General features: G+C 45.7%; 2 protein-coding genes across 5 annotated transcripts in view; one reads left to right on the top strand and one right to left on the bottom strand.

The window, feature by feature from the left end:
* LOC135401627 (uncharacterized) overlaps nt 1-26,709 on the top strand; it is an 87,755-nt gene that overhangs the window by 14,279 nt on the left and 46,767 nt on the right. For 2 of the 4 annotated variants that reach the window (XR_010424870.1, XR_010424867.1), the window contains 2 exons: nt 10,499-10,553; nt 21,245-21,574. The exons of 1 other annotated variant lie outside the window; for it this stretch is intronic. The gene's annotated coding sequence lies outside the window, so the exon portion shown is untranslated. Of the gene's footprint in view, nt 1-10,498; nt 10,554-21,244; nt 21,575-26,709 lie in introns of those variants that run through there. One more of the 4 variants, XR_010424869.1, reaches the window with a different exon arrangement.
* LOC135401626 (iduronate 2-sulfatase-like) lies at nt 1,667-17,143 on the bottom strand. The gene is made up of 9 exons (XM_064634130.1): nt 16,973-17,143; nt 12,052-12,157; nt 10,239-10,378; nt 8,262-8,439; nt 8,115-8,203; nt 6,035-6,260; nt 4,524-4,684; nt 3,383-3,509; nt 1,667-2,286 (listed from the first exon to the last, which is right to left on the bottom strand). Exons 1-9 carry the CDS (start codon nt 17,126-17,128, stop codon nt 1,673-1,675), a joined length of 1,797 nt encoding a protein of 598 aa, XP_064490200.1. The 5' UTR covers nt 17,129-17,143; the 3' UTR covers nt 1,667-1,672.

The raw sequence follows: 26,709 nt of genomic DNA, 5'->3' as shown, positions 1-26,709 counted from the left end.
TTGCTGGATGTAAACGAAAACGATCTAAGCGTGCTGCACTCCTCCGCAGGCAACTCAAGGTCGAACACCACTGCTCACGCGCGCTGCACCTGTGTAGTGCTATTTTGTGTCCGAAGTAACTCAAGTAACTCGTTCTTTTTTTTTTAAGTAACTTCGTAACTGCGAGGTACATTTCAGGCTGAAGACGTTCGTTATTAACTTAGGTACATTTTTCACAAGGTAACTTAACTCGTAACGAGTTCTTTTTGATGGGTAACTTCTCGATCTATATGCTAGAGAGTGAGTGCGTCTCCCATTGGTTGAAGTAGGACCCTTGGCCTCCCTTACGTACGGCATGTTATACTAAAACTCATTATTATCTCTATGATCTACAGATTCCTGCGTATACTCTCTCCACGCGCTTTGAAAAACTTTTTTTTTTTCCGAGTTCACGCCGAGCCCGCGTCGTGACATCGTTGGAAAAACGCTCCATGCGTTCCGGCCATCGCCCAGCCTCACACACACATCGACTCTTGCATACCTGGGTAAATTACTTCTAAAATTTAATTAAAATACATTACCCATTACTCCAGTTAGAATTAAATTAAATTACAATTAGTACAAAAAGGAATGACATTACTAAGTCATTACCGCGAGCTTAATCACACTCTTCTATTTGTCTCTTCTACATGTCGGGGTGCCACGTATGACGTATCGTTCCACACTGTAGAGACGAAGATGACACAATGTATCTGCCACAAACCGTTAAACTGAACACTCGATTCTTTTGTAAAAAGTAATGAGTAATGTCATTAAAATTACTGCCCAAATGTAATTAAATTACATTACAAATTACATAATGTCAAAGTAATGCATTACATTACAAATTACCAGAAAAAGTAATTCATTACTGTCATTTCATTACAGTAATGACATTACTACCCAGGTATGGACCCTTGTGACTCCATACCCAACGGATTTTGCAACTTTCGCTTCTTCCCGAATTTAATTCATTTCACACGGGATGATCTAGCAAGGGATGCAGTGAGGTCGTGAATCGAGGATTCAACATTCACGGGATGCCAAAATTGTTTCACCATTGGCGTAAAGCTCTATAGTGGCTATATTGAGAAGTACCTAAATGTACTGTTGGGGTATACGACACGGTTAGCTAAAATCGCCTGTCAGTACTTCGCCGTCCCATATTAATCTTGGTTGCGCTTAATTGGAAGTGTTGTGCCAATATTGTATTTGAAGGTGGACCATGTGCAGCACGTGTTTATTCCTCGAAAGAAATAGTCTTGCAGTCTGTAGATATTTGAGATGCGATAAACCACGGAGTGCTGATTTTAGACTTAACCGTGTCCCCCTACAGTATACACACTCGCCAGTATAAGTACTTCCTTTCATTTTTGTTTGATTCGAATACCTCTTCGTTTGCGAGTTACGTGCGACTATGCGTTAGGTTAGGTTGGGTTGGGTTGCATTACATTACTTCTCAGCCGACACCTTCGTACAGCACACAGGAATAACAATTTCACCGCCGGTAATTTTTGTTATCGATGAGTCTCTTTCCACCTTCCGTCACGTCGTTGCCGTAAAAATTGAAACTTTTCCCAAACCAGCTCTATGAGGCGGTATAGACGGGACAATCTCTCTTTTCGTCATAAACAAACAAACAAACAAACAGGGGTTACGAATATCCATTCTTGAAAAGATCCCCTACAATGTACTTGAGCCTTTGTGACAGCCGCTCTACAAGACCTGCATAGTGAGATAACCCTGCGACGTTGTGGTCTTCCATGCCATCAGCTTGGAGATCGTACAACTCGCGCGCGTAACACACTCCCCAGTCCTTCTCGTAAGTGCTACCGTTGAACTTGATCCACTCTGTATACCGGTATTCCATAGACAGCATGGAGTAGCCCATAATTTGAATAGCGTCCTCCTTCGGTTGGTCACTGTCCCACCTCGGTTGCACGGACGGTCTCGGGTACTGGGTTAGGATTTCCCGTCTCGAGCCCAACGGCGTTATGCTGGACGCCGCCGCCAACAGGTTCCTACCCTCGGTGCACGTGAATTTATCTCCCGCAATCGGAATGGCGCTGCAAGGTCGTGGTGCGGGTAAGCGTGAAGCGATGGCCATCGTTGGAAACAGGTCCAACAGCATAACGGGCTCGGGGACGGGGTTTACCCTAGGTACCCGTCCTTCGTCACACGGAGGGAATGAGACGATGAGGGGCGTCCGCGTCGCTACTTGGTAGTTGCTGTACTTTGCCCATTCTTGGTGCTCGCCGAGAGACCAACCTGCGCATCGACATGTGCATCAACATCTGTAGTATAGTCAGTGCAGGTCCCCGAAGGTCGCCATTTTCCCATGTATTTGTTCCTATCCCGATGCGTGCAATGCCAGAGGCCGCCCTTAGATACCCCATTGTTACCAGACGTTGGCCTGCGTGGATTATAGCGCGCTAAAGATCAAGTTGAAGCACAATCCAAGCCAGGCCAAGTCACCGAAGGAGAAATGGACGACTGCAGCGCCTGCGGCGCCTGGTACGACAGGTACGCTATGTGATGCACGCAGCCGTGCACTAGATCCTTCCGATCGCTCAACACGTTTAAAAACGGACCAAAAAGTGAAACACGACAGAGAAAGTTGTTATACGCGTTTTATTTGGACATATAAAGACTAGATTCATTCGCAGAAACAACAAAAACATTTTGCCGCTAAACTTAGCGCGCTGCAGTGATCCGGAACGGCAACAGTGGGGTATCTAGTGGCGTAGTGGCGGCCTTCTTCATTGCACGCTTTTCTGAGGTGAGTTTGGTGGACCTGAGTCAGTGTGTCCGCCAGCTAGAGATAGGCGCTTCACGAGGACACGAGACTTGTGTTCTGTTCACCTGCTTATTCTCTAAACTTCGAGCCTATGGGGTTTATTCTCGTGACGTCATCCGTAGGAGACCGCCACTGTCGCTAGCAGGCAGATGTGCTGCCATCGGCCGCCATGTTGTAGGCCCCCATCAAACCGTCACCCATATCGCACTCGCCGTATATTTGGTGTTTCAAAGTTATTGTACTGTGTGATTTATAACGTAGCCAAGTAATTTCCATGTTTTCGACGTTCATAGTAATCCAAAAAGCATATGGCAGCGAACGAATGCGGGAACTTCGAGGGACCTACAGTATGTATGGCGGCGAGGTGACGTCAGTGAATAAACGCTATACGACCAACTCGCTTGCGTATTACTTTTATGGGTAGTTCTTTTTCTTTTTTTCGTCGTCAATATAGCTTTAATTTCACCAGTTAACTAATGAAAGTTTGTGTGTGTGTGTGTGTGTGTCAAGCTTCGAACGTTGTCGACCATGATATATCCAAAGAGCATTCTGTATGTGGGCACTTACCGTGGTCGCCCATAAGCACAATAAGGGTATCATCTCGGAGCCTCGTCTCCTCCAGAACTTGCAGTAGCTGTCCAACTTGGTCGTCAATGTAAGAAACTGCGGCGTAGTATTGCTGGCGGACTGCCTTCTGTAAGCAGATGGCAGCAGCATCGTTAGCTGCTTCGGACGCATTCCTAAAAAGTGCCTTGCATAATGCCATTAAAGGAGTATAAAATATTCTTCAAAATATGCATGCAGATATGCGGCGCGAGACGTCTAAATATGCACAAGTATTACGATGCCGGGAATGTTGCTCAGGAAGCTTTTGAGTACCTTGGAACTGTAATATATTGTCTAAAAAAATTTCTACAAATGAAATGCTTATTCCTTATTGGCAGTTATATCTGGCGTTCATGCGTGCACTCTTAGGTATTCCAATGTTTGGTCATTTCAGTACGCCACCATAGACAGTCTTGGGTAAGGTACTTCTAAAAAGTAACTGAGTTTTAGTTATACTTACTTTCCCGATCAAGTAACTGGTTACAGTGACTGAGAGAAAGTAAACTAGTTACATTACAGTTACTTTTTATAAAAATGACCATGAGAGGGTGCTACAATCGTTAAAAACATACATTTATATACATTTACTTAAATGCGATAAAAGTATTATTGCACTTAACCAGAAGCGGTATAAGTCAATATGTGGCTCTCTCACAGGGAAAAATACGGCGTGTGTACGTACGTAAGCAAGGATCGACATTTATAACTAGTTATATTTTGCAGTTACACTCACAGAAACAGTAACTAGTTACAGTTAAAAGCTACTTTTCTGCAAATGTAACAAGTTACTGTAACTAGTTAACCCCAAAAGTAACTAGTTACAGTTACAAGTTAAAAGTGCATATGCATATGCATTTTTACGTGGGACGATTAAAACATTCCTGTTCTGCCAGTCAAAGCTATGTACCGCGAGAGTGTAGCACATATTTACGCTAGCAGCGCTCGTGCGCTAAGTTCATACAATTTGTAAGCGCCACCCAGTGGTCGAACGCAAAAACGAAAAAGAAAAAAAAATAGATTTAATTTTTGACTCATGCAGTGCCCCTTCATGAGCTCGCATATTTTATGATGAGGCGCGTTATGCGGGTTATGTATAAATGACCTGAAAAGGAACTGGCATCGGTCCGTAGGGAAAGCTGATGTTGAGAGCCGCAACGTCCCTGCGCCTCCTCAGGTCCATCCACGGGTTCCATGCGACGGACGGCAGCCCACTGGGAAGAGTGGGATCTGGAGCGAGCGATATATTCGACAGAGGATACATGCCTGCAAAGAAAAACGCTACTTATTTGTACAAGCTTTGTTAGAGATGACCCAATATGTCAAGCAACAATGTTATATGTTCCCGACTGGGGTGTCATTACAACCCAATCCAGCCATCCTGACTTGCTATTCATGATGACTACGTAGCCGACTTCTTTTGTTTTAGACCCAGTGTTATGCGTATGCAATAGTTTTACCGCGGTACTTGACGAGTGCGTAGTTGGTGGCGACTTCGACACAGTGTTGCCCGTCATGTTCAATTATAATTTACTAAAAACTACCAATGCAACTGGGGCGAAAATTGTGACGTGAGAATACCATAGATCGAGAAGTTACCCGTCAAAAAGAACTCGTTACAAGTTAAGTTACCGTGTGATAAATGTAACTAAGTTAATAACGAAGTTCTTCAGCCTGAAATGTAACTAGCAGTTACGAAGTTACTTCCAAGTTACTTCGGACACAAAATAGCACTGCACAGGTGCAGCGGGCGTGAGCAGTTGAGTTAGACCATGAAATGCCTACAGGGGAGTGCAACACGCTTAGATCTTTTTCGTTTATGTCCAAGAATTCGAACGCTTTGCATCTCACTCCCTATGGGCGTGCAATGGTTCAGCTTCATTTTAATGGCTGTTCTTACTTCCTGAATCGAATACTGTCATTGATTGAATATCACGCTTTGTGGCATAAAATGCCATGAAAGAACCGGAGAGAAGGCAAGAAAATATGTGAACGTGAGTGAAAAGCGAATTAAAAGTAACTTGGAACTTAGACTAAGTTACTTTGGCGAAGTTACATGAAAAAGGAACGAGTTCCACGATACCATAATTTACCATAATTAATTACTTGTGAGTTCCACTGAAAGTTACCACGGCGCAAAAGCACCGAGTTAAGTTATAAGTTACCGAAAAAAGAAACTTAGTTACAGTAACGAGTTACCTCGAACTCTGGAGGATACTGAGGACTCAGGCTATCAAACAGAAAAATTTTCTGAGACTGCAGCTCTAGTGCATTACAGCACCTTTAAGAGGGCAGCGGTTCACCGCTTAGCGACAAAGAATACCAAATGACAGTCTCTATACAGATATTACGCGTATACGTCCTCAAACGCATAGTGTATAGCACCTAAGAGGTATTAGGGAGTTTTAGCAAAAAGTACAATTTTCACGATAACGTTTCTAAAAACATGATAAGCCAATCGCCTGATTCCTTTGGAGTGGCTGACATTCACTTTGGTGATATCTGATTGACTGACGGCGATACGGAGTCAGGATCGAAGGGGCACTTATACGAGTTCCTAGAACTCTCTACTGCGAAATACCTTTATCTCGAGAAACACTGTGCCTTCCGACTTACTCAGGTACTTCGCCGGAATCCTGAAAGGGATGTGAGGTTTGTGAAAACCAACAGCGAGGAAGAAACGTCCATCGGGGCCACCCGAACTGCGTTTTGCCCAGCGACGCAGAAACGCTGATGCGTAAGCCGTGCTCTGTATGTCTGGCAGCGTCCCTTCTGGTTGGGAAGTCACGTTCACCGCACACAGCAGGTTGTTTTCGAGAGTTCCGTCAGGGTCCGGACACACCTGGGAAAGACGGAGTTCTTGGAGCATTTCTCACAAAACTCCACAACTTTCCAGAACGATCGGAGAGAAACGGAGGCGAAAAAAAAAAAAAAAGCTGCACTGTTAAAACAGAACTTCACCACAAAGCACGCTCCTAGCCAACCATCATTCCGAATGATATCATTCTGTGTCATGATTTGCTCAAAACAGGGGGGAGGCGCCTATCTGGGACATGCATAATGTGTCCCAGATAGGCGCCTCCTCCCATTTTCAACAAATCAATGCACAGAATGATATCATTCGGAATGATGGTTGGCTATGAACGTGCTATGTGCTGAAGTTCTGTTTTAACAGTGTGGTTCACATTGCTGCGTGCAGCGGTTTCCGTTTCCTCACAGGTCGTGCTGATATTTTCGCACACGTCGCTCCGTTCACATTTTTGCGTTTTGGACGTTGCGTTAAGTATGGTTCACACTATAGTGCGTTCTGCTGCGTGCGGGCGCCGGTTACCGTGGCAACAGATACGTGCGCGAACTCCCGCAGCAGAACGCAAGGAGTTCGCCCGAGCTCAACTTTTTCCGACGCACGCAGCAGCCCGCAAGCGGAGAACGAATCGCGAGGCCGCCTTCCGAGCGTGCGCAGTAGCTTTCTCTCCGCGAGACTGTTTTCAACATGGCGGCCACCGGAGTGGAAATCCCGCTCGGCGCTCATTGGCTATCGGATTGGCGACGCACGCATTCGGACGCAGGTATGTGAACAGCGTAACGGATTGCTCACAACGCACGCAGCAGAACGCACTAGTGTGATGAACTCTTTCTCCGCTTCTCTTCTCGAAGCAGCGCGCAGTATAAGCGCAAACGTAAACGCAGCAGTGTGAACCAACGCAACCACAGGCGCAGAGAAATAGGGAATGGCAATGTTCGGATGCCGTTATGATAGATACGGTCACCACTGCCTGCAACGTTCGATACTCATATCTCTGGTATCTAATCCAATCCTCCATGTCATGTTTTTTTCCCTTGCTTTCACTACCTTGGTTCCTTGATGATATAAATGGGGGGGGGGGGGCGAAGTTACAGAGCGGAAGAGAGACCTCCCCATAATCTCAGATGGAAACTTCAGAGTCTTGCTGTGCTATATGGCTTGTGCCAGTGAATATATGCATCTCCTCATGTGCGCGGGCAACTTTCGAGGCGCAGAGTAGCGTTCTCTACGAGCTCGATAGATGGCGCTCTTTGGTTGAGTGCTGTGTTGGTTGGCGAACATAAAAGAAGCTCACTGCGAGGCTTCCCTATTGAAAAATCCATCAAGATTTTCTGCTGGTCCATTAGTAACTCGTGCTGGACCAGTAGAAACGGCTAGGTCCAGCAGGTGAGGCTAGTGGACCAGCAGTATTGGTTACTGGTCCATCAGGCGAAGCTAGTGGACCAGCAGGCTTGGTTGCTGGTCCACCAAAACATGCTTCTTGCCCAGTAAGCGAGTTTAGTGAACCAGCAGACTTGGTTACTGGTCCAGCAGGAAAATTCTGCAGATCCACCTGGTCCAGTAGAAATAGGTAAATGTCATACATATACATAGCGACCAGCATTTTTAATGCATTGTGTTTAAGCATATTGCACGCACAATGGCTGCTTGTTTCATCTCCTGAAATGTTCGGAAGTCGTGTTCCTACCGAAGTCGCGTTCGGAAGTTCGGTTCGCGTTCGGTAGTCGCGTTCCCAGAGATGCATTCCTAACGCTGTTTTTCCAAACGTTTGGACCCTTTTTCGAAAGGAAGCCCGCGCTGCATGGTGTTCATTTTTGCGTGCGCAATTCTTATGGAGCAAGGACATATAATGCTTTTCCGCAAGATTGTCTGACATCAAGAGGGGGTTACCTTGGTATTTTCGAAGCGCAGTGACGAAGGATGATAAGGTTCTTGAGACCAACTGAAAGGGTAGTCATCCGTGTGGCCGGAAATAGGTCCTACCCCAAAGAAATACCAGACGCGTCCATCAAAGCCCGCTGCGTGAGAAGGACTCACCTGGGTGGAACACCTTTCCAACGCTCACTGTATGGTAGCCGTGTCCTTTGAAGTATTGTGGGATGGTAGTGAAGTTGCCCGCGTGTGTCCTCCAGTAAGGACCCGTTCCATACAGATGCAAGCTGTCAGGACGTCGACTGGTCAGGAAAGATGTCCTGCTTGGAGCGCATAGCGCTTGCTTTGTGTTCATGAAAAATCGCAATGCTACCATATAATTATCCGTATGTTATACCTACGCAATGATATACGGTGCAGCGCATAAATATAGGGACACCCCTGAAAATGCCATTTACGTTCAACTTCAAAGTCACGGATATACGAAAACAATTGGCGAGCACTTACGCGAAACGTAAGGGGACCTGTCATGGAGGGTCGCTAGGCATTTGCTGCCAGCTGCTATCTCCGTGTATCGACGGAGTCATGTCATAGTCATAGCGCAGCTCGATTGGAACCCAATCAGGACGAATGTCCTCATCACGCATAGACGGTATGCTGCTTGATCTCTTCAATTGCGACGCAGGGATGACGCAAACCCGCCATTGTTGTAACTACCCTCAAGCGGGTGCTTCTGGCAAAACTGCCATCTTGTCCTGGTCGCGCGTCATAGAAAGCGTCATTTTGAGGTCATGTGACTTTGTTTACATGTCGTTTTGCCGTTTACCGACATATTTCCGTCGTCATAAAGCCACGAGATGGACGTATTTTGCCAGCGTAAACTATGCGGTTCACTCAGAGAACAAGGAGCCGTCAAAAACAGGGACAACGACACAAGAAGTGTCTTCTTGTGTCGTTGTCCCTGTTTTTGACTGCTCCTTGTTCTCTGAGTCACGTACCAACAAGCCCATCAAGCTACTCTAGTCAAAACTATGCGGTGCTTCTTCCGCAACATGGTAGCCCATTTTTCCTTACTTTATGTACATCGCATCTGATCAGTGAGTCTTAACGCGCGGTCGTCATCACAGCTTTGGAAGTCGTCAACAGTACGAAGCCTTATGTGCAAAACTGCGCGTTTTACTGCGAGATCATCGGATGAAAATAATGACCGTGATCGAAAGACATCCATAACGTTGCGCAGAAACAACAACCGCATTGTTTACAAACGGTCTGGCCGCCGATCACGGGCGCCGCCATCTTTAAGGTCACGTGTGCCTTTGACGTTTGCTGTGACGTGCGACCAGGACCTGTCCAGGATGCATTGCGTTCGCACAGCACGCTTTCGTCTACGGAGCAATACATTGGATGCCACCCCTGTGAATACACCTTTTTACAAAAGCAAGCGCCACCTGTGGCACGCAAGGGATCATGGGAACTTGGAGCGCCTTAGAGCATTCGAGACTCCAAGGGGCGGAGGTAGAAGAAGAACAACAACATTCCCGGTGTGCGCAGCAGCAGTGTCAGCCGGGGTAAACCATAACCGAAGCAGACGACGGAGCAGTCTCCCTCAAAGTTCCCATGCTGCTTTGCGCCACGCGCTTGGTGGCGCGCGCATCTTTTTAAAATCGACCACGCGCGCAGGGCGATCCGAGATCAGTTCCTAGAGAATATCATAGATGGCGCCTGTGCTGACGTCAGAGCAGGAACTGGTATGAACCACCGTTATTTTCTGCTCTGGAGCTGAACCCTTTTTCCTCGAACGAGAACGAAAACAAGGAACGAAATACGTTTCGGTTCGACACCCTGGCCCTCAGGATCGTTCACTTGCAGACAGCAAGGCATGGTTAGCGCGGATGGGATGGTGTTGGACGTCATCCTGACTTGGCCTCATCACGTGTGGACGGCTTCTGGAAGCCGCGCAAAACGCAAAGAGAGCTCGCCGCGCAGTGCGCAAAACCGCCAAGCTATCCCTTACGTACGCAAAGGCGTTATGGAGTACGATATGCACTGACATATAGACCATTCTGGGAGGCTCAACATACAATATATGGAATTGATGGGAATGAGTTGCAATCGCGTCCAGCATGAGCCGATGAACCTTACCTGGGCATGAGCGTTTGCGAAGACGATGCCATTGTTAGCCAAACTGTCGATAGCTGGTGTGATCGCTAATCGGTCGCCATAAATTCCGAGCGTCGGACGTAGGTCATCAACAATTATCAGAAGCACGTTCGGCCTCCCATCTAGAAGAGACAGTTATCGTTGGTGGGGCATAAGGATGGCATTTGTCCTATGCTTGTTGATCCATGCAGCCTGTGCAATTTACGTTACAATTCATGTCCACCCCGTGTGATTGCTTGCAGGGCAGCTCCTCAGGGAGGAGAAGCGTGGTCACGGTGGAGCATAGATCAGTCTCGGGTAAGTTACTTCTAGAAAGCTAACTGAGTTGCAGTTATAGTTACTTTCTTTGCTAAGTAACTAAGTTACAGTTATAGTTACTTTCTTGGTCAAGTAACTGGTTAGAGTTACAGTGACTGTGAGAAAGTAACTTAGTTACATTACAGTTACTTTTTATAAAAATGACCATGAGAGGGTGATACAATCGTTAAAAACACACATTTATTTACATTTACTTAAGTGCGATGAAGTATTATTGCACTTAACCAGAAGCTGTATAAGTCAATATGTGGCTCTCCCACAGGGAAAAATACGCACGTAAAGAAGGATCGACATTTATTCGAGTAACTAGTTACATTTTGCAGTTACATTCACAGAAATAGTAACTAGTTACAGTTAAAAGCTACTTTTCTAGAAGTGTAACTAGTTACTGTAACTAGTTAACCCCAAAATGAACTAGTTACAGTTAAAAGCTACTTTTCTAGAAATGTAACTAGTTACTGTAACTAGTTAACCCCAAAAGTAACTAGTTACAGTTACAAGTTAAAAGTAACTTAGTTACTATACCCAAGACTGGCATAGATGACAGCCAACAGGACGCCGCTGCCTGGCCTAGTCCGGCCAGGAGATGGGCGAGAACGTAACGTCAGTGCTGTCACGTGACGTCTCTATGCGCGGGAATTTCAAATCGCACGAATTCTATAGTGCTTTGCGATGCATGAAACTAAATGGTATACCGCACAACCTCACACAAAGTAGCGCAGAGACATGGTAAGTGACGGTGTGGAAATGCGCTAACTTTTCCAACAAAATTTTTATTTTTTTTTATTTTTATATTTTTTAAAATTTGTATTGTGCTTTGTCCCATACTGTATTGGATACCTTGTTCTGATGTTGTCGCCACATATGATATTATATTCAGATTGTTTCCGGGAGGCCCCACCTCTAGCTATGCTACGGGGCCCCCACTGTGTACTATGTATTGCAAATACTACTAATAAAATTGAATTGAAATTGAATTGAAAAATGTACGATCTGATCCGTAAAGATCATGAGTGCTTTGCGGATCAGACAACACCATATTGCAGTTGTACTTTAAATGTACAAAGTTCATTAAAGTATCTGGCAGTGATTGATGGGCGGCGAAGTACCTGTCGTTGGTGCATTGATCGCCATCCTTGTCTAAAATTTGAACTTATTCGTATTATAAAATAATGCCACTCGATGCTCGAAATGGAAATACTGTCAGTAAACGTAGTACGTTTCTAGAAGTTCCTGTAAAAGAAACAGCTTGAGAAATTTCGGTTTCGTGAAGAGTAGATGACGCCGTCATCAAGTTAATTAATGCGTTTTATGTAATTAATCGTCCCATAATTACATACAATTTCCGACAGTATGTCCGCCTATAGCCCACCCGTGAAAATGTCATCTGGGTAGCTGTAATAGTTGTATTATAAAAATTATGTAAAGAATAATAAAAAAAACGCCCTTATATCAACGCCATTGTAAATATGCTTACCTGGGGCACAACACTGAACTGTAGTCACCATCCATGCAATGAACACGAAACCCATTGACCTCCTCGTGAGTTCCTTTCGTTTCCAAAGTGTATCATCTCTCCGACTCTGCATTTTCAGGTACATTTGGACACTTTATTTATTTCAAATTTATTTCTTTAGACGGAATAACTATAATGTTGACACTATAAAAGCTCACTAATGAAACTAAAATGGACTGTATCTTACATACGTAATTCGCAGTTGCGACTCTCCATAAGCTATCTCTCCGAACAGGAAAGTTAACACCAACGAAGAGTACATATGTATTTCATTTTCAGGCGTCTATAGCGGAAGCAACTGGTAATCGAGAGATTTGACGTATAAATCTCACTGATTTTTTTTATGCCGCGTTGTCTTCATTCATGCGTGCAGTAGGTTGCTTGAGGTGACTTAAAAACATGACAAACTAAGGGGGAAATATATGGCTCCCACAAACCTCACTTGTATGTGTAAGAAGATATTAATATGTGCAAGCGATGTTCATAAGAAATTACACCTATTTTAACACGCGAGAGCGAGAAAAACTGTCACACTTCTCGCTCAAGTTCTCCCAAACTATAGCGAGGCCGTCAGCGAGAGCGTGAAAAATCGGGTAAGAGAAATCGCGCCACTTCTTGATATTCTCGCTCTCGCTTCCAAAATGGTGGAATGAACAAACAAAGTGTGCAACTTGGTGAATGCAGAAATCAAAAGTGATCACATTTGCGTCTGTCTCTAATTGAACCTCTGTATATGCAATAAGGGGTAAAAATAATGCGAAAAATCCCAAACCGAGAAGTGAATATTTGGTAAAGTGTTTTTAAAAGAGAACTTGACCACATAGCACACTCTTAAAAATGAACTTCACCGCATAGCACGCTTCTAGCCAACCATTATCTCAAATGATATCGTTATCTGCCCTGATTTGTTGAAATCACGGGGCGTACGCCTTTTCTGTGACAATTATGAACAGCATAAGCGTCACAGAAAAGGCGTACGCCCCCCGTTTTCAACAAATCAGGGCAGATAACGATATCATTCGAGATAATGGTTGGCTAGGAGCGTGCTATGAGGTGAAGTTCATTTTTAAGAGCGCACGCTCTTTGCCAACCACTATCCCGAATGGCATCGTCCTGTCCCCTGATTGGTTAAAAACGGGATGTGCACGCGTTTTCGTGACACTTATGCAGTTACGTTAAGTGTCACAGAAGGGCGTATGCCCCGTGCTTTCCACAGATCGGGAGTGATCATTCTGTGCAATGTTTGGCCTTCACCGTGCTACACTCTTAAAAATGAACTTCACCGCGTAGCACGCTCCTGGCCAACCATCACCTCGAATGATATCGTTATCTGCCCTGATTTGTTGAAAACGGGAGGCGTACGCCTTTTTTGTGACAATTATGAACAGCATAAGTGTCACAAAAAGGCGTACGACTCCCGTTTTCAACAAATCAGGGCAGATAACGATATTATTCGAGATGATGGTTGGCTAGGAGCGTACTATGCGGTGAAGTTCATTTTTAAGAGTGGATATGTGGTCAACTTCTGTTTCATGCCATTACGTGGGATGACTAGAAGGAACGTGATGAATCTCGCTATAGATACAGTGAACCCTCGTTAATATGACCACCTCCGTTCCCAGAGATCCTGGTCATAAAGCGAATTGTCATAATAACGAGAAAGCGGTCCGGTCGGGACCAGAGGGTATGCACGGCCGAACAAAATGCACGCATGATGTTGCACAACAATTTATTTAACAAAAAAGTCTGTCAACAATGACTGCTTGGTGTAGCTTGCAGTGATCAGCTTTTATAACTGGACAAGAGTACTATCAATCACACGAACATTATGAATGTCATTGTGTTGCTCAAAAAACAATAAAGCAACCTTCAGTGCTTCACTGGCCTCTTTCGTAGTGACGGGCGGTCACTGTCTTTTATGGTTTTTCTTACTTTAGCAATCCGAGAAGAGGTATGAGTAATCTCGAGATCAACAACGCCTGGAGTCACCCTAATCCTTTGCGCCCCACTTTAACTGTGTCACTTTGTCACCACTCTAAGGGGCGCCTGACGCTGTCATAATAACGGGAGGATAATACATGTGTTTGACCCCAGCTGTGTCCAAAAATCTCGGTCATAGTCCGATAAGCGGAATGTCATATTAACGGGGAGATTTTACATGGCGAAGAAACCGTTCCCCAGGAATTCGGTCATAAAGCCTGAATGTCAGATTAACGGGGGTCATAATAACGAGGGTTCACTGTATACGGTACCGCAAAGCGATATAGCGAGCGATAAGCAATCCTCGTACTCGCGTCGCTTTCCCCTCTGTAACGTATGCCTCCTCCAATCTTGTAGAGAAAAAGACGCGTTCGAGAGGTTCGGGTTGAGATACTCGTGGATAACGTCGATCCTGGCGTCTCCACTGCGCACAAGCCAACCGTTTGCATACATCGTGTTGGGATCTCGGCTGTTTTTTTCACGTCCCGGGGCTTGAGGGAAATACTGTGGAAACTTACTGTTGGCGCAGTCACGACGCAGAGCTGCGCACTACAATTCTTTTTTTCTTAACTAATATTTATTTACTACTTTATTTATTTATTTACTTTATTTATTAATATACTAATATTTCCTTCCTTGTGTTATACAGTGCGGGGTATTTTGCGCCTGTGACACGCGCGCTTTCAGGCGATCTATATAACCAGCGTGTTACTTCTTGCGTGCCGAAGATTGACTGGATGCTAAGTGCAGCGCGTTTGGAAAAATCACGAAAATCCTTGGGACTCTACTAAATGTCTCATACATCTTTCTAAGTCTGGGCATTGATACACCGCTATCTTTGATACCGTTTTACTGTATGATATTGTTGTCGTTAGTGATGCATATGTCATTTAGTATTACTACACTCTTAGAAATGAACTTCACCACATAGCACGCTCCTAGCCAACCATCACTCCGAATGACAGCGTTCTCGCCCCAGATTTGTTGAAAACGGGAGGAGGAGGAGCCTATTTTGTGCCATTATGCACGGCACAAAATAGGCTCCTCCTCCCGTTTTCAACAAATCTGGGGCGAGAACGTTGTCATTCGGGCTGATGGTTGGCTAGGAGAGTGCTATGTGGTGAAGTTCATTTCTAAGAGTGTAGGGCTAGTCATTTTCCTTTAGGTGTTAGTGTTGTACACTCTTAAAAATGAGTTTCACCACATAGCACGCTCCTAGCCAACCATCATCCCGAATGACAGCGTTCTCACCCCTGATTTGTTGAAAACGGGAGGCGGAGCCTATTTTGTGACACTTATGCAGTTCATAATTGTCACAAAAATGGCGTACGCCTCCCGTTTCCAGCAAATCAGCGGAGAGAACGTGGTCACTCGAGATGATGGTTGGCTAGGAGCGTGCTATGCGGTGAAGTTCTGTTTTAAGAGTGTAGTTGAGATAACTATTGCTGATGCTGTTAATTTGTCGTACATCTGTTTCATACCTGTGGTTTCGCTTTATTACACTTGGGCTGATAGGCTGACCCACAAGACATGTAACACAGTTTCCATATTGTTTATACCCACACGGGACTACACTCTTAAAAATGAACTTCACCTCATAGCACGCTCCTAGCCAACCATTATCTCGAATGATATCGTTATCTGCCCTGATTTGTTGAAAACGGGGGGCGTACGCCATTTCTGTGACACTTATGCTATTCATAATTGTCACAGAAAAGGCGTACGCCCCGTGTTTTCAACAAATCAGGGCAGATAACGATATCATTCGAGATAATGGTTGGCTAGGAGCGTGCTATGCGGTGAAGTTCATTTTTAAGAGTGTATACGTAACAGGCTGCGGCCTCGTAGTCCCACATTTCATCAGTGTACGAGCAATGTGCCAGTAAAAGAAAAAAAAAAAAGAAAAAGAAAAGTCGCGGCTTGCGTTGATTATTGGTGCCAGAACGAAATACAGTAAACCCTCGATTTATGAACCTTCGATTTATGAATTCCCTCGTTTTATGAACCTCGATATTCGAATAATGAACGGAATTTCTGGAAACCAACTAGGAGTTGCCCAGCGTTTTTGCCCTCGATTTATGAACGGATCGTTCCGAGGTCAACAGAAACCTTCAAAGGGATAATTCCGTGGTCTTATGAATGACGCCTGAACGGACAAAACGTTTTCCAGGTATTGCACCCTCGGTTCTTAACCCCTCGAAATCCGAACAACAAACGGGTTTTCCGGGGTCGCACAAGGTGCGACCAAGTGTTCCTGACCTCAGTTGATGAATAAGGTGGTCGCTGTCACCCGGAGATTATTAAACGGAGGTTAAAAATCTCGGAGGAAATCCGAGAGCAGTCCAGTGCGAATGTGGTGACATCTCTTATTTCCAAGATTGACACAGCGGAAGGCATGATCAAAAGCAAAATTACACAATATATGGCATTATAAACACAATCCCCACTCAGAAATATTGTTGCATTTGCTCGATAGTACTCAGTTAACTGAATTTTCGATTTATGAATCCCTCGATTTATGAACGATTTTTCGGGGAACCGAGGGTGTTCATAAATCGAGGGTTGACTGTAAATCGATAGGAACCGTTCGTGACGGCTGCGAATAAAACTAAGCCCCTTAGTTGAGGAGATGAAAAAAAAAAAAGAAGAAGAAAAAACGTTTCGTGAGTTTTTTCTATCACAAGCATCACCTATTACAGGATACACAAGTTATGACAAATGTGTAGAGAGCGAGCGCAGAGGAACGCACACAGGAAAACTTGAGAGCTATACTCCTCAAAGCCGGCCGGGTCGCTGTATCGGTCTTATCTCCATTCCGGGATTCGTAACACTAATTTCGTCACACACTTTGTCGAGCACTTGACGTTGGATTCCGTGAAATACACGATAACGGTATACTTACCATGTTCAGGACTTTTGTCGTGCACGCGATGGTGGAAAACAGCGGAAATGATAATGACACGCCGCCGTTGTGTGTTATTCGTCCACTATATATAGGAGAGTTGAATGCGTTGGGCCAGAAGCTTGCGCCGTTATCAGCCGTCGACTGTGACAACATATCCTCGTATCTCCTACATAGTCTTGTACACCCACGTTCGGCTAAGATGGTCGCCTTCCATTCCGGAAGGTCCGATGGCCTCCCGCTCAGCAACCTTAGGCCGGTTTCACACTAACGTTTTTCTCGTCCGTGCTTTGAACGGAGCCAAAACGCACCCATTAAATCTACGGAGCTCGTATTGTCTTTAGGTTGTATTTTTGAAGCAAACAGACGACAAACGCGGTAGTGTGAAACCGGCGGTAGTTCGTACCGACGAAATGTTCTCCGATAAGTCCACGACCGTTGTATCTCTATCACATCACCATCAGGTCCACAACCGATAGGAACATGAGGCGTGACGTCACCTAGCGACAGAAACGAAACAGAAGCGCTCCTGTGTCTCAGAAGCGAATTTTACAGCACAGAACACATTCAAAACGGCTAGATATAGATTCCGAATGAATTCCGATAATTCCGATAGCCTCCTCCGTCGCCCGTTTGGGAATTTTCGGGAACCGGCGCGACGCATATACGGTCGATCGGTCGATCGGTCGATCGGTGGAGCTTCAAGGAACCAGCTTCGGAGCCAGGCCCGAAAGCACTTTCGGGAACCCGAAAAAGAAGCCGCTACGCAACATGTAGCACCATCTGTCGTCAAAAATAGAAGGTATACAACAGCCAGTCTTCCGAGGCAATGTATCACAGAATTCTGCCGCACTTCTATTCTATTTTGACTAAAGATGCGCCACCGATATCGTATAGCGGTTTCTTTCATCGGTCCCCGAAAGGCCTTTCGGGCCTGCGGCTTCGACCGGGTCCTTGCCGCTCTACGACGCAGCGATCGACCGTATATGCATGGCGCCGGTTCCCGAAAGCTCTCTATGCGGAGGCACGCAACGAAAACGATACGATAAACGAAGCCGTCAGTCGTTACCGTGAATATACATTCCGATATACTGGTGGTGGAGGTGGTTGCGAAATGGCTCGTCGTTGTCGGCCTCACAGATCCGATCTACTGCAACTCGCTATTGGCATCAACTGATGTCAATCAACTGTCAATCAACTGATGTGCCAGAGATACGACTATGAATGAGTGGGAGCGAGTAAAACGTAACGCGCCACAGTGTGAGGAAAAGCCATAGCAGAGGAGACATGTCCACCACAAGATGGTGGTCTTGGAAGCAACTCGTGTCAAGTACAAGCGCTGTCTTCGATAGGTTCTTGCTTTGTAACTGTTGCAGCAACGAATTGCCCTAAAACTTATGTCCCATGTAAGGTCCGTTTGCCTATCTGTTCCCATGTAGCTGTTTAACTCACGGGAATAGAAGCAAATCCTTCTCGAGGCAAACTACTTGAGAGACCTTTAACATCATCACGAAGCATATAAACTTCTTTCATTTCGCTTGCGACGTCTCAGCTGATGATCGTTGGACAACCGATTGAAGAGGGCGAAAGATCTGCCGTCCATCATGGCGTCCAGATTTCGCACGGTAATGCACAAAGCGGTCCAGACACCAATATAGGCGCTTTGTCTCGTCTATACCTGCAACAGGATGACAATGGTAGAATGATAGAACGGTAGCTCAACGACACGAACCCAAAGAAATTGTCTTCAGACACATACCACGGTGAACACAGTACAGCAGAATGGAGGACCGGATAATGTTGAACGGTAGTAACGCTTGGTCCACGCAGAAATACGTGACGCACTGTCCTATAAGAATTAATAATGTATTTATACACGCTCATAGCCATCAGACATCTCGAATGATATCGTTATTTGTTGAAAACGGGAGGCGTACGCCTTTTTTGTGACAACTATATGAACAGCATAAGTGTCACAAAAAAGGCGTACGCCTCCCGTTTTCGACGAATCAGGGCAGATAACGATATCATTCAAGATGGTGGTTGGCTAGGAGCGTGCTATGCGGTGAAGTTCATTTTTAAGAGTGTACTAAGTGGTATCTCTATCACTCTCAGGGAAGCACTGGGCGTACGCCTTTTTGTGACAATTAGTATAACTGCATAAGTGTACGTCACACAAAGGCGTATACACGCCTCCAACAAATCGGGGGTCAGAACGATCTCATTCGGGATGATGATTGGCAATACTTGCGTGCTATGCGGTGAAGTTCTGTTTTCAGAGTGTAGGATTCCAATATCTGCGTCTTGAGCATGATCTCTGCGGTTGCGGGTGCCCCGAGCAGATTCACGCCGTCGGTGTCAACAGGTAGACGACACCTGTTGGGTTGGCCCGAAAAGTTTGCCCGTGTGAACCTGCGTCGTTGGCACTTCTACAAAGCCGGTATTTTGCGGATCCATCAGCCAACCGGGACGTCCGCTTAATCAAAAATGTCGGAGCGATTGGTTCATGATCACGCACGGAATGCGTGCTCTTATGGATAAACGGTCGGGTGTTGCCTCCCGCGGAGTCTGGCAACCCAAGTTGATGAGATATGGATTGGAAGAAGATGGAAAAGTCTTCTGCTACGGGGGTGGTCGCCTTCTGCAAAAAGAGGTGCGAAGCAGAAGATGAATGATTGCGCACAGCGTTGCCAACGACCAGAAAAGCGACGAATAGCGAGAAATTATGCGGTCATTAACAGCACCAAGACCATCTAATCGATGCATGCTCCTGCACGTCGGGTGTCAGCATGTGTCGGCTGCATTCTGAATGTCATTAATGGAAAAAAACATCGGATACTCAAGGGGGCGCTAGTGATTGTGCCCTTACAGTGCCGTGTATGCCAAAGGGAGTCTGGCCATTAATGGGACCTGCCTATACCTCAGGCTCCACCCACTTTTTGAAGTATCTAGCCAATCACAGGTCGAAATACAGTTGTCTATTGTTACAGCCATCCAGTACTTATACCTCACCCTTATTTACTGGGCGCTACCATTTTGGAGAAAATTGATGGATTTGGATTGAAACGGATATCACTGGTGACAGACCAAAACGACGGATTTTGTGCCCACTTTTATCAACGCCATCTGCACGGAGAGAGGCATGTTGGGAAGATTCAGAAATGCTGAAATGGTTGCTGGCAGAAGTGATTGGCCAGGATGGCGGTACAACCTCTTCTTCGTAGCAGACGACATTTAACGACGTGAAGTTTTATATCACGTAATGTAAGTACATTGAATCAAAAAGGAGCAAAGATGTATGTATAAATAAAATGCAATTATATCATTGCAAAATCCTACGTATAAAGGTCGTCCTTCTTGCTATTTTCCTGGTATCACGATCTTAACTAGGCCTAACGTTAGCGACGAAACATCCCATTTTCACGTAAATATGGATGGCGGAGCGAAAGTTGAAGCTGATTTTGCAGATGCGTACATAAAGATATATACTCACAGTATGAAATTAAAGTAGTCTGTGAAAATTTTTTGTCACGAAATCTCCGCTTCGCCGTCCCAAGAACCATCCTCCATCTTGGAGAAAATTTGGTGTCATGGCAGCTCCCATGGAAAACGGTAACCAATGAAATGCGCCTAAGTTTGATTGACAGGTCGAGCCTCTTTTTTAGGCTCCTCCTAATGGCCAGACTCCCTTTGGCATACACGGCACTGTGCCCTTATACGATGAGGTCGCGAGAATATCGCGGCACACGGGCATACTTGAACGTCTTTCGGGAAAGGGACGTCTTCCCCAACGAAGTTTGTCACGTCACACCGTTGCACGTCAACCGAGAATCTTCTTTTGGATAGCAGTCCTTTTCGAAAGAGACGTTTTTGACCATCTCCGAAAGAGAATGCATAGCGTCGAACGGAGTGCCATCTCATGATTGGCAAAAAGGTATATTCTTTCAAGATTCCCCGAATTGTTAAATTCTAGGAGGTAATCAGTATCGACCGCAGAACTGGAAGCTTTCTTTTCTTCTTTCTTCTCCCTTTCTGCGTATAAGTCACAAGAGTTGATCTAATTGTTGTTCCAACAATTTCCGTTACTCTCAGTATACGTACTATACCACCAACAGCTATAACCACATATACTCTTCGATAAGAAGTCCCATCGAAGTCGTAAAGCAAATTACGTTCTAGCTACCCCGCGTGCCATGTACCAGTACTTTATGTCGTCTTTTCTCCTGCATTCATGTCGCCATGATCGTGACATGGCGTTTTTCTTTGTTTCAGAATCAAATCGAGAAGACAAATAAAGCGTGAGATGATCTTCCGTCGAAGGCTGGCGCGTTGTTCCCACGACGACTCGCACAGCAGGTGGCGTGGAATGTCCTCTTCGGGCGGTTCAAAGTTTTTGGTGGTTGGCCGTTAGAATATCAGGGCCTGGTAGTTTGCGTCGCAAATAACATGCACCTATAGGTTTAAAAAGAGCCGCTCTACGAGAGAGAAATATGTTGTTGCAAGTATAGGGTATCGTAGCCGCCTTTATTTTTTTCGTTGTGGCACACTTTGTCTAAAAAATTTCATTTTCACTCTCGCAATGTTTTAACATTGTTAGTGAACAAACAGCACTCTTAGAAATGAACTTCACCGCATAGCACGCTTCTAGCCAACCATCATCTCGAATGATATCGTTATCTGCCCTGGTTTGTTGAAAACGGGGGTCGTACGCCATTTCTGTGATACTTATGCTGTTCATAATTGTCACAGAAAAGGCGTACGCCCCCTGTTTTCAACAAATCATGGCAGATAACGATATCATTCGAGATAATGGTTGGCTAGGAGCGTGCTATGCGGTGAAGTTCATTTTTAAGAGTGAGGGGTGTGTGGTATGCATGGGAGCTCACTGTTTCTTTACCAGCGTCAGTTGGTAGGGTCTACTAGCGCGTCTCTGGATAGAAGCCTATCGTTTACCTCGGGCCAATGCGTGTGTGCCAGACAATAAGGCAAGAGCCAGAGACGGGCCTGTCCTTCAAGCGCTTGAAAGTTACGCAAAAGTCATATGAGAAATGGTCCATATATTGGCGATTGCCTCCAGGCCCGTGTTGCTAAGAAAGAAGGTTGGACAATGTCCGTTGTCCCTGAAGAAAGTGCTTTGTTTGTCGTCACCCTTGCCATTCCCTCCGTGTGTCTTTGTAGAGGAACCCGACTAAACAAATGGCAATTTCGCAGCGAGTGCCCAGCCCCATTTATAATAACACCGCTGGATGCCAGGCAAGAAAAGAGAAGCCATGATAAACGACGAGGCCAATGGTGAACGCTGCAGCGCCCCGCAGCGGGGGGTTCCTGCAACCGTTGCCCGGCAACTTTGTCTCTCGCCTTCCTCCCCCTCTTCACAAGCGATGGGAACATTTCGAATCGATGACGAATTGCGAGATAAATCACCTTCCCGTACTAAATTATGATAATAATCTCCGTGATTTTTGGTGCCACAGGGGCCCCTCCTCGAGTACTCTGCGGCTATGTCTGACAGGGATTTTTTTTTAATTTTTATTTTTTATCCTCGTTGGTGAAGAATAAAGTTCAGTGGATTGGTTTCGGGGAGACCGGGAGTTGTTGCCAACGTATTCACTTTATGGTTCCCAAGGTTATGCGTTCGAGTCCGGCCAAGTCATGGTGATCGAACTGCTTACGTCACGACTGTCGCAGAAGGGATAGTGCGTCCTTGGCCGACTTCACAGGGAACTGTGCCGACAGTTGTCGTAAAGCGTCTGTGGAAAACCTCTCTCACTCTCTTGAAACAGTACTTCACCGCATGAGCACGAGCTCCGTCATCCCCGCCATGTGACATCGTTCGCTTCCATGATTTGTTGAACACTATAGGCGTACGCCTTTTTGTGACACTTATACAGCTACGATAAATTGTGACAGAAAGGCGTACGCCCCGCGGTTTCCACAAATCAGGAGTGATAACGGTGTCATTCTCCGCAACGGCTGGCCTTCCAGCGTGGTGGTGAAGACACTCAAAAACTTGCAGCATCGCTCGCTTTCTCCGGGAGTCTGGACTCGATCAAAGAGTATGAGAAAATTTCTTTTCTCGGCCTCCATCTTAACTTTGGGCAGTAATCGCGCTCGGAAACGAGACCACATTTTTTTCCAGTGTTATTATTAAGGTTGACCGGAGCTGTACCAGTATACAACCAGTTAACTACTCGTATTGGCCTGTAGTTAGCAAAGTGAAGGAACTTTGTTATATCACTACTATAAAAAGCTGAAGCCCCCCCCCCCCCCCCCCCCTCCGAGTAAACGCTACTAAAAAAAAGTCCTTGTTATTTAGAGGTATACCTTCAGTCCAAACACATCATGTCTCATAATAACAATTCGTTGAACAGGAGCGCTTTGTTACTAAAGAAAGTATACACATAATATATAAGTACGTGTAAGCAATCGAGAATGACGTGTAAGAAATATTAGTACGCGTCCTAGGCCGACTTCATGGGAGAATTGTGCTAACGTCTGTCTGGAAGGTCCGCCGGAAAAGCCCAGGGAAACGTGAGACAGCACAACCGGTGGAAGGGTTCGAACCCGCCACCCTCCAGTCACGACCTTGGGGCAAGGAGCGGTTGCCACACGGCCATGCTGCTGGTGGTAACTGGTTGCGATTACCAGCTACTCTGGAACTAGCTACAAAAGTAGCTAAGTCCTGTTGAACCAAGAACGTTGTATTTGTATTTTCTTCGGGCCACACTGGCGTTTGGGGAAGTTATGTTCATAGTCTTGTTTGTTTATTTATACATAATGCTAATGGCTTACCTGACCTACCTAATTGCCTGAAGCAGCGGTCAAAGCAGTTGAGTGTAATGGAATGCGTTATAGTGGAATGCGTCTGAGTACAAGCAACTCGCTTTGTCCCGAGCCTGTCCTTGTGCCGACGAAAATCCGACCTTGAGCAACTTACCTAACTCTCGCTAAATAATATAGCACGTTCCTCGAACGGCGAGATTATTCCGTCACAGTCTGGACACATTTCCGATCCACTGGGAATAATCCGTCGTTTGACGATCACGGAGACGTTTCGGACCCATGACGTTTTCTGCCGGATTAGCGGCTGCTTCCTCCCTGCGGGGTTTCGAACCGGTCTTCACTTGGCGTCCTTCCGTCCCTCCCTGCGTGGTATGAGAATCCGTTTGTGATTGGCTTTGTGCTCTTGGCGTTGTGTGCACTTTGGTAAATACATAAATGAATTAAGTGCTCGTAAATGATGCGCATGATTTCGCGAACGGGTGGTTACTTATTATTTGTAACAATGAAAAGGGGCGACGACGGAGAAGGGTCTTGAGAAAGCACAGCTTGAGCTTGGGGCACACAAAGACAGGTATAATTTGTGTGAATGCAGAGTAACGACCGGAGTAACGCGTTACTTTGTTACTCGTTACTCAATTACATTTGGAGTCGAGTAATTGGTAACGGTAATCCACAACCTGTCCTTAATTGGAGTTTTAGGCCTAAAATAATTGTCTCAGAGAAAGAAGAGCCTTGACAGGCTATGGATGGGCGCCTTTGTTTTTGCCGTCGCAGGTCGCGAGACTTGACTTTCTTATGTAACCTAGTACATAAAGAGGCGGCGTAAAGTTCACGAAGGAAATAGTAAGAACAGAGTTGAAACGATTCGGGACATCTAGTTTTATTGACAAACCTGGCGTGGATTGTAAGCCTTGATGCACAGTCTGCACTTGATCGCGTGCAGATCAAGTGCAGATTTTGCACTAAAGCTTGTGAAATAAAGCTAGATGCTCCTAATCGCTTCAACTCGATTCTCACCTAATTTCAAGATCGGGGATTTCGCGACCGGGAATTTTTCGGGGTCCTCCCAACAAGACAATGTCCATACTTAGTCGGTGTGGCACTCTTTGGAAACAAGTACAGGGAAGGCTTCTTCATTATGATGTATGTCACTTTTTATCGGCAGCTTAGAAAAAGATCACTTCTCTGCTCCCTGTCATGTCTCACCTCCGGTATGATATGATCAGGACTTGCTGGCCTCCGGCTGCACAGACGCGGACAGTCTGCGCAGCCGGGGGCCAATTAGTCCAGATCGTCCGCTGTTCCTTACAATTCAATCCCAGGGTGGCCCGCGCGCAGGAGTATAATGATGTACGTTATCTGTTTCGTGTTTTTGGCAGCAATCAGTCACAAAGGGCCAGTTATCTTTTCTTCATTCCTGTTCACGTTTCTGTACTGGGCACCGCGAAGCATGAGTTGTGGCTGTGGTTGGTGACGTACAGGTGTAATCAGATGGACAGCAGTGTTAGTATGCATATGAGTATGCGTCCTGGGCCGACTTCATGGGCAGCTGTGCCGACATCTGTATGGAAACTCATATATCTGTTGGAAATCCTCATACAACACAGTCGGTGGTAGGGCTGGAACCTGCCAGTTCTCGGTATGACACCGGAGCAGACTTGTGCCCGTTACCAAAAAAGAAAAAAAGAAAAGGAACCAAGTACCGTTACCCGTTACTTCAGAAAAGAGTAACTAAATACGTTACTCGTTACCGACATACAAAAGTAACGAGTTCTCGTTACTCGCAGGTAACGAGATTGATTAATGAGGAATTGCACTTCAGAAGGAGCTGATACTCGAAATTTGTCGTCCGTCCTTCGTTTTCCGTCTCTCTCGGCCCCTTACCATGACTCTGTATCAGTTTGCCTGGACCTTCTCCTTTCTTTCCGAAGTGGGGGTGATTGGAGATTACGAAAACACAAGAAAAGACACCGGTTTTCGTGCCACCGATCACCAACGGTTCCCAAAAACAGACTAGGGGCTGCGTCGTAATTTAGGGCGCTCAGAAGCTTTGCAAAGACAAGAAAAGGCTAGAAGTCGAACCGCGTTTTTTGCAGCCATAGCACAATTGGTGCCCCTTCTTGGGAAGGAGTGATGGTCGGAGACATGGAAACAGACGGAAACAAGAGAAAAGACAACAACACATTCACCGAGGGGCTGCAATAATACTTTGAGTCGCACGTGGTCGTGGGTCACGCTGTTTAAATCTGCACGCATCGCGACATATACGGAGCGCTGAACAAAAGGAACGAGTAACGTCAGTTAGCGAGTTACCAATTTTTGTAACTGATTCCGTTACTATTACAATTTCTTAAAAAGTAACTGAATCGTTACTTCGTTACCAAAAAAAGTAACCGTTACCAAGTAACGAGTTACTTGTAACGAGTTAGGCACAACTCTGGATGTTCTATCGACTCAATCATGCCGCTAAGCATTTTTTTTTAATCACATCAGTTGATCACAGCTCTTTGGAGCATTGAGCTTCCATGCTTAGGAACCGCGTCCAGGCTGATATACGCAACAACAGCCCAGAAATCAAGTTTTCCCTCGGTCTCAGTGTATATATGACACATTGTAAACCACTATAGGTTTCCCGCTTCCCTGCGTTCTCAAACTTTGGAATCGTCTTCTACTTGATGGACAGATTCAAGTGGACCACCAGGCGTGCAACCAGAAACGCGTCCTTACCGAAACTGGCACGAAAAAGTTTGCACAGACCCTGTATATCGATGCTCCCTAACCCCCCGCTGGGCGAGCACAATACCATTGGCAACGAGGCGACGGAGTGGATTGGGCAGCTCAGGCTGCCCGTCGACCTCCGCGAGATCTTCTCGGGACGCTGTCAGAAAATGCACTGGAAGTCCCCGCTTATGTTTATTTATTTTATGTTATTTATTTTTTTGAAATTCGTGATC

The sequence above is a fragment of the Ornithodoros turicata genome, chromosome 7 (assembly GCF_037126465.1).
Source record: "Ornithodoros turicata isolate Travis chromosome 7, ASM3712646v1, whole genome shotgun sequence".
NCBI classification, from domain to species: domain Eukaryota; kingdom Metazoa; phylum Arthropoda; class Arachnida; order Ixodida; family Argasidae; genus Ornithodoros; species Ornithodoros turicata.
Note: the sequence above shows the minus strand (reverse complement) of the source record. Positions and strands in the feature narration are given on the sequence as shown.

Excerpts from the sequence above, each read along its gene's own strand:
- LOC135401626 (XM_064634130.1), bottom strand. The coding sequence starts at position 17,128 with ATGTTGTCACAGTCGACGGCTGATAACGGCGCAAGCTTCTGGCCCAAC. Across the intron at positions 6,261-8,114 it reads TGCGCTTCGAAAATACCAAG|GTGTGTCCGGACCCTGACGG; the intron begins GTAACCCCCTCT and ends CGTCTTTCCCAG. Across the intron at positions 2,287-3,382 it reads TGTGCTTATGGGCGACCACG|GTTGGTCTCTCGGCGAGCAC; the intron begins GTAAGTGCCCAC and ends GTCGATGCGCAG.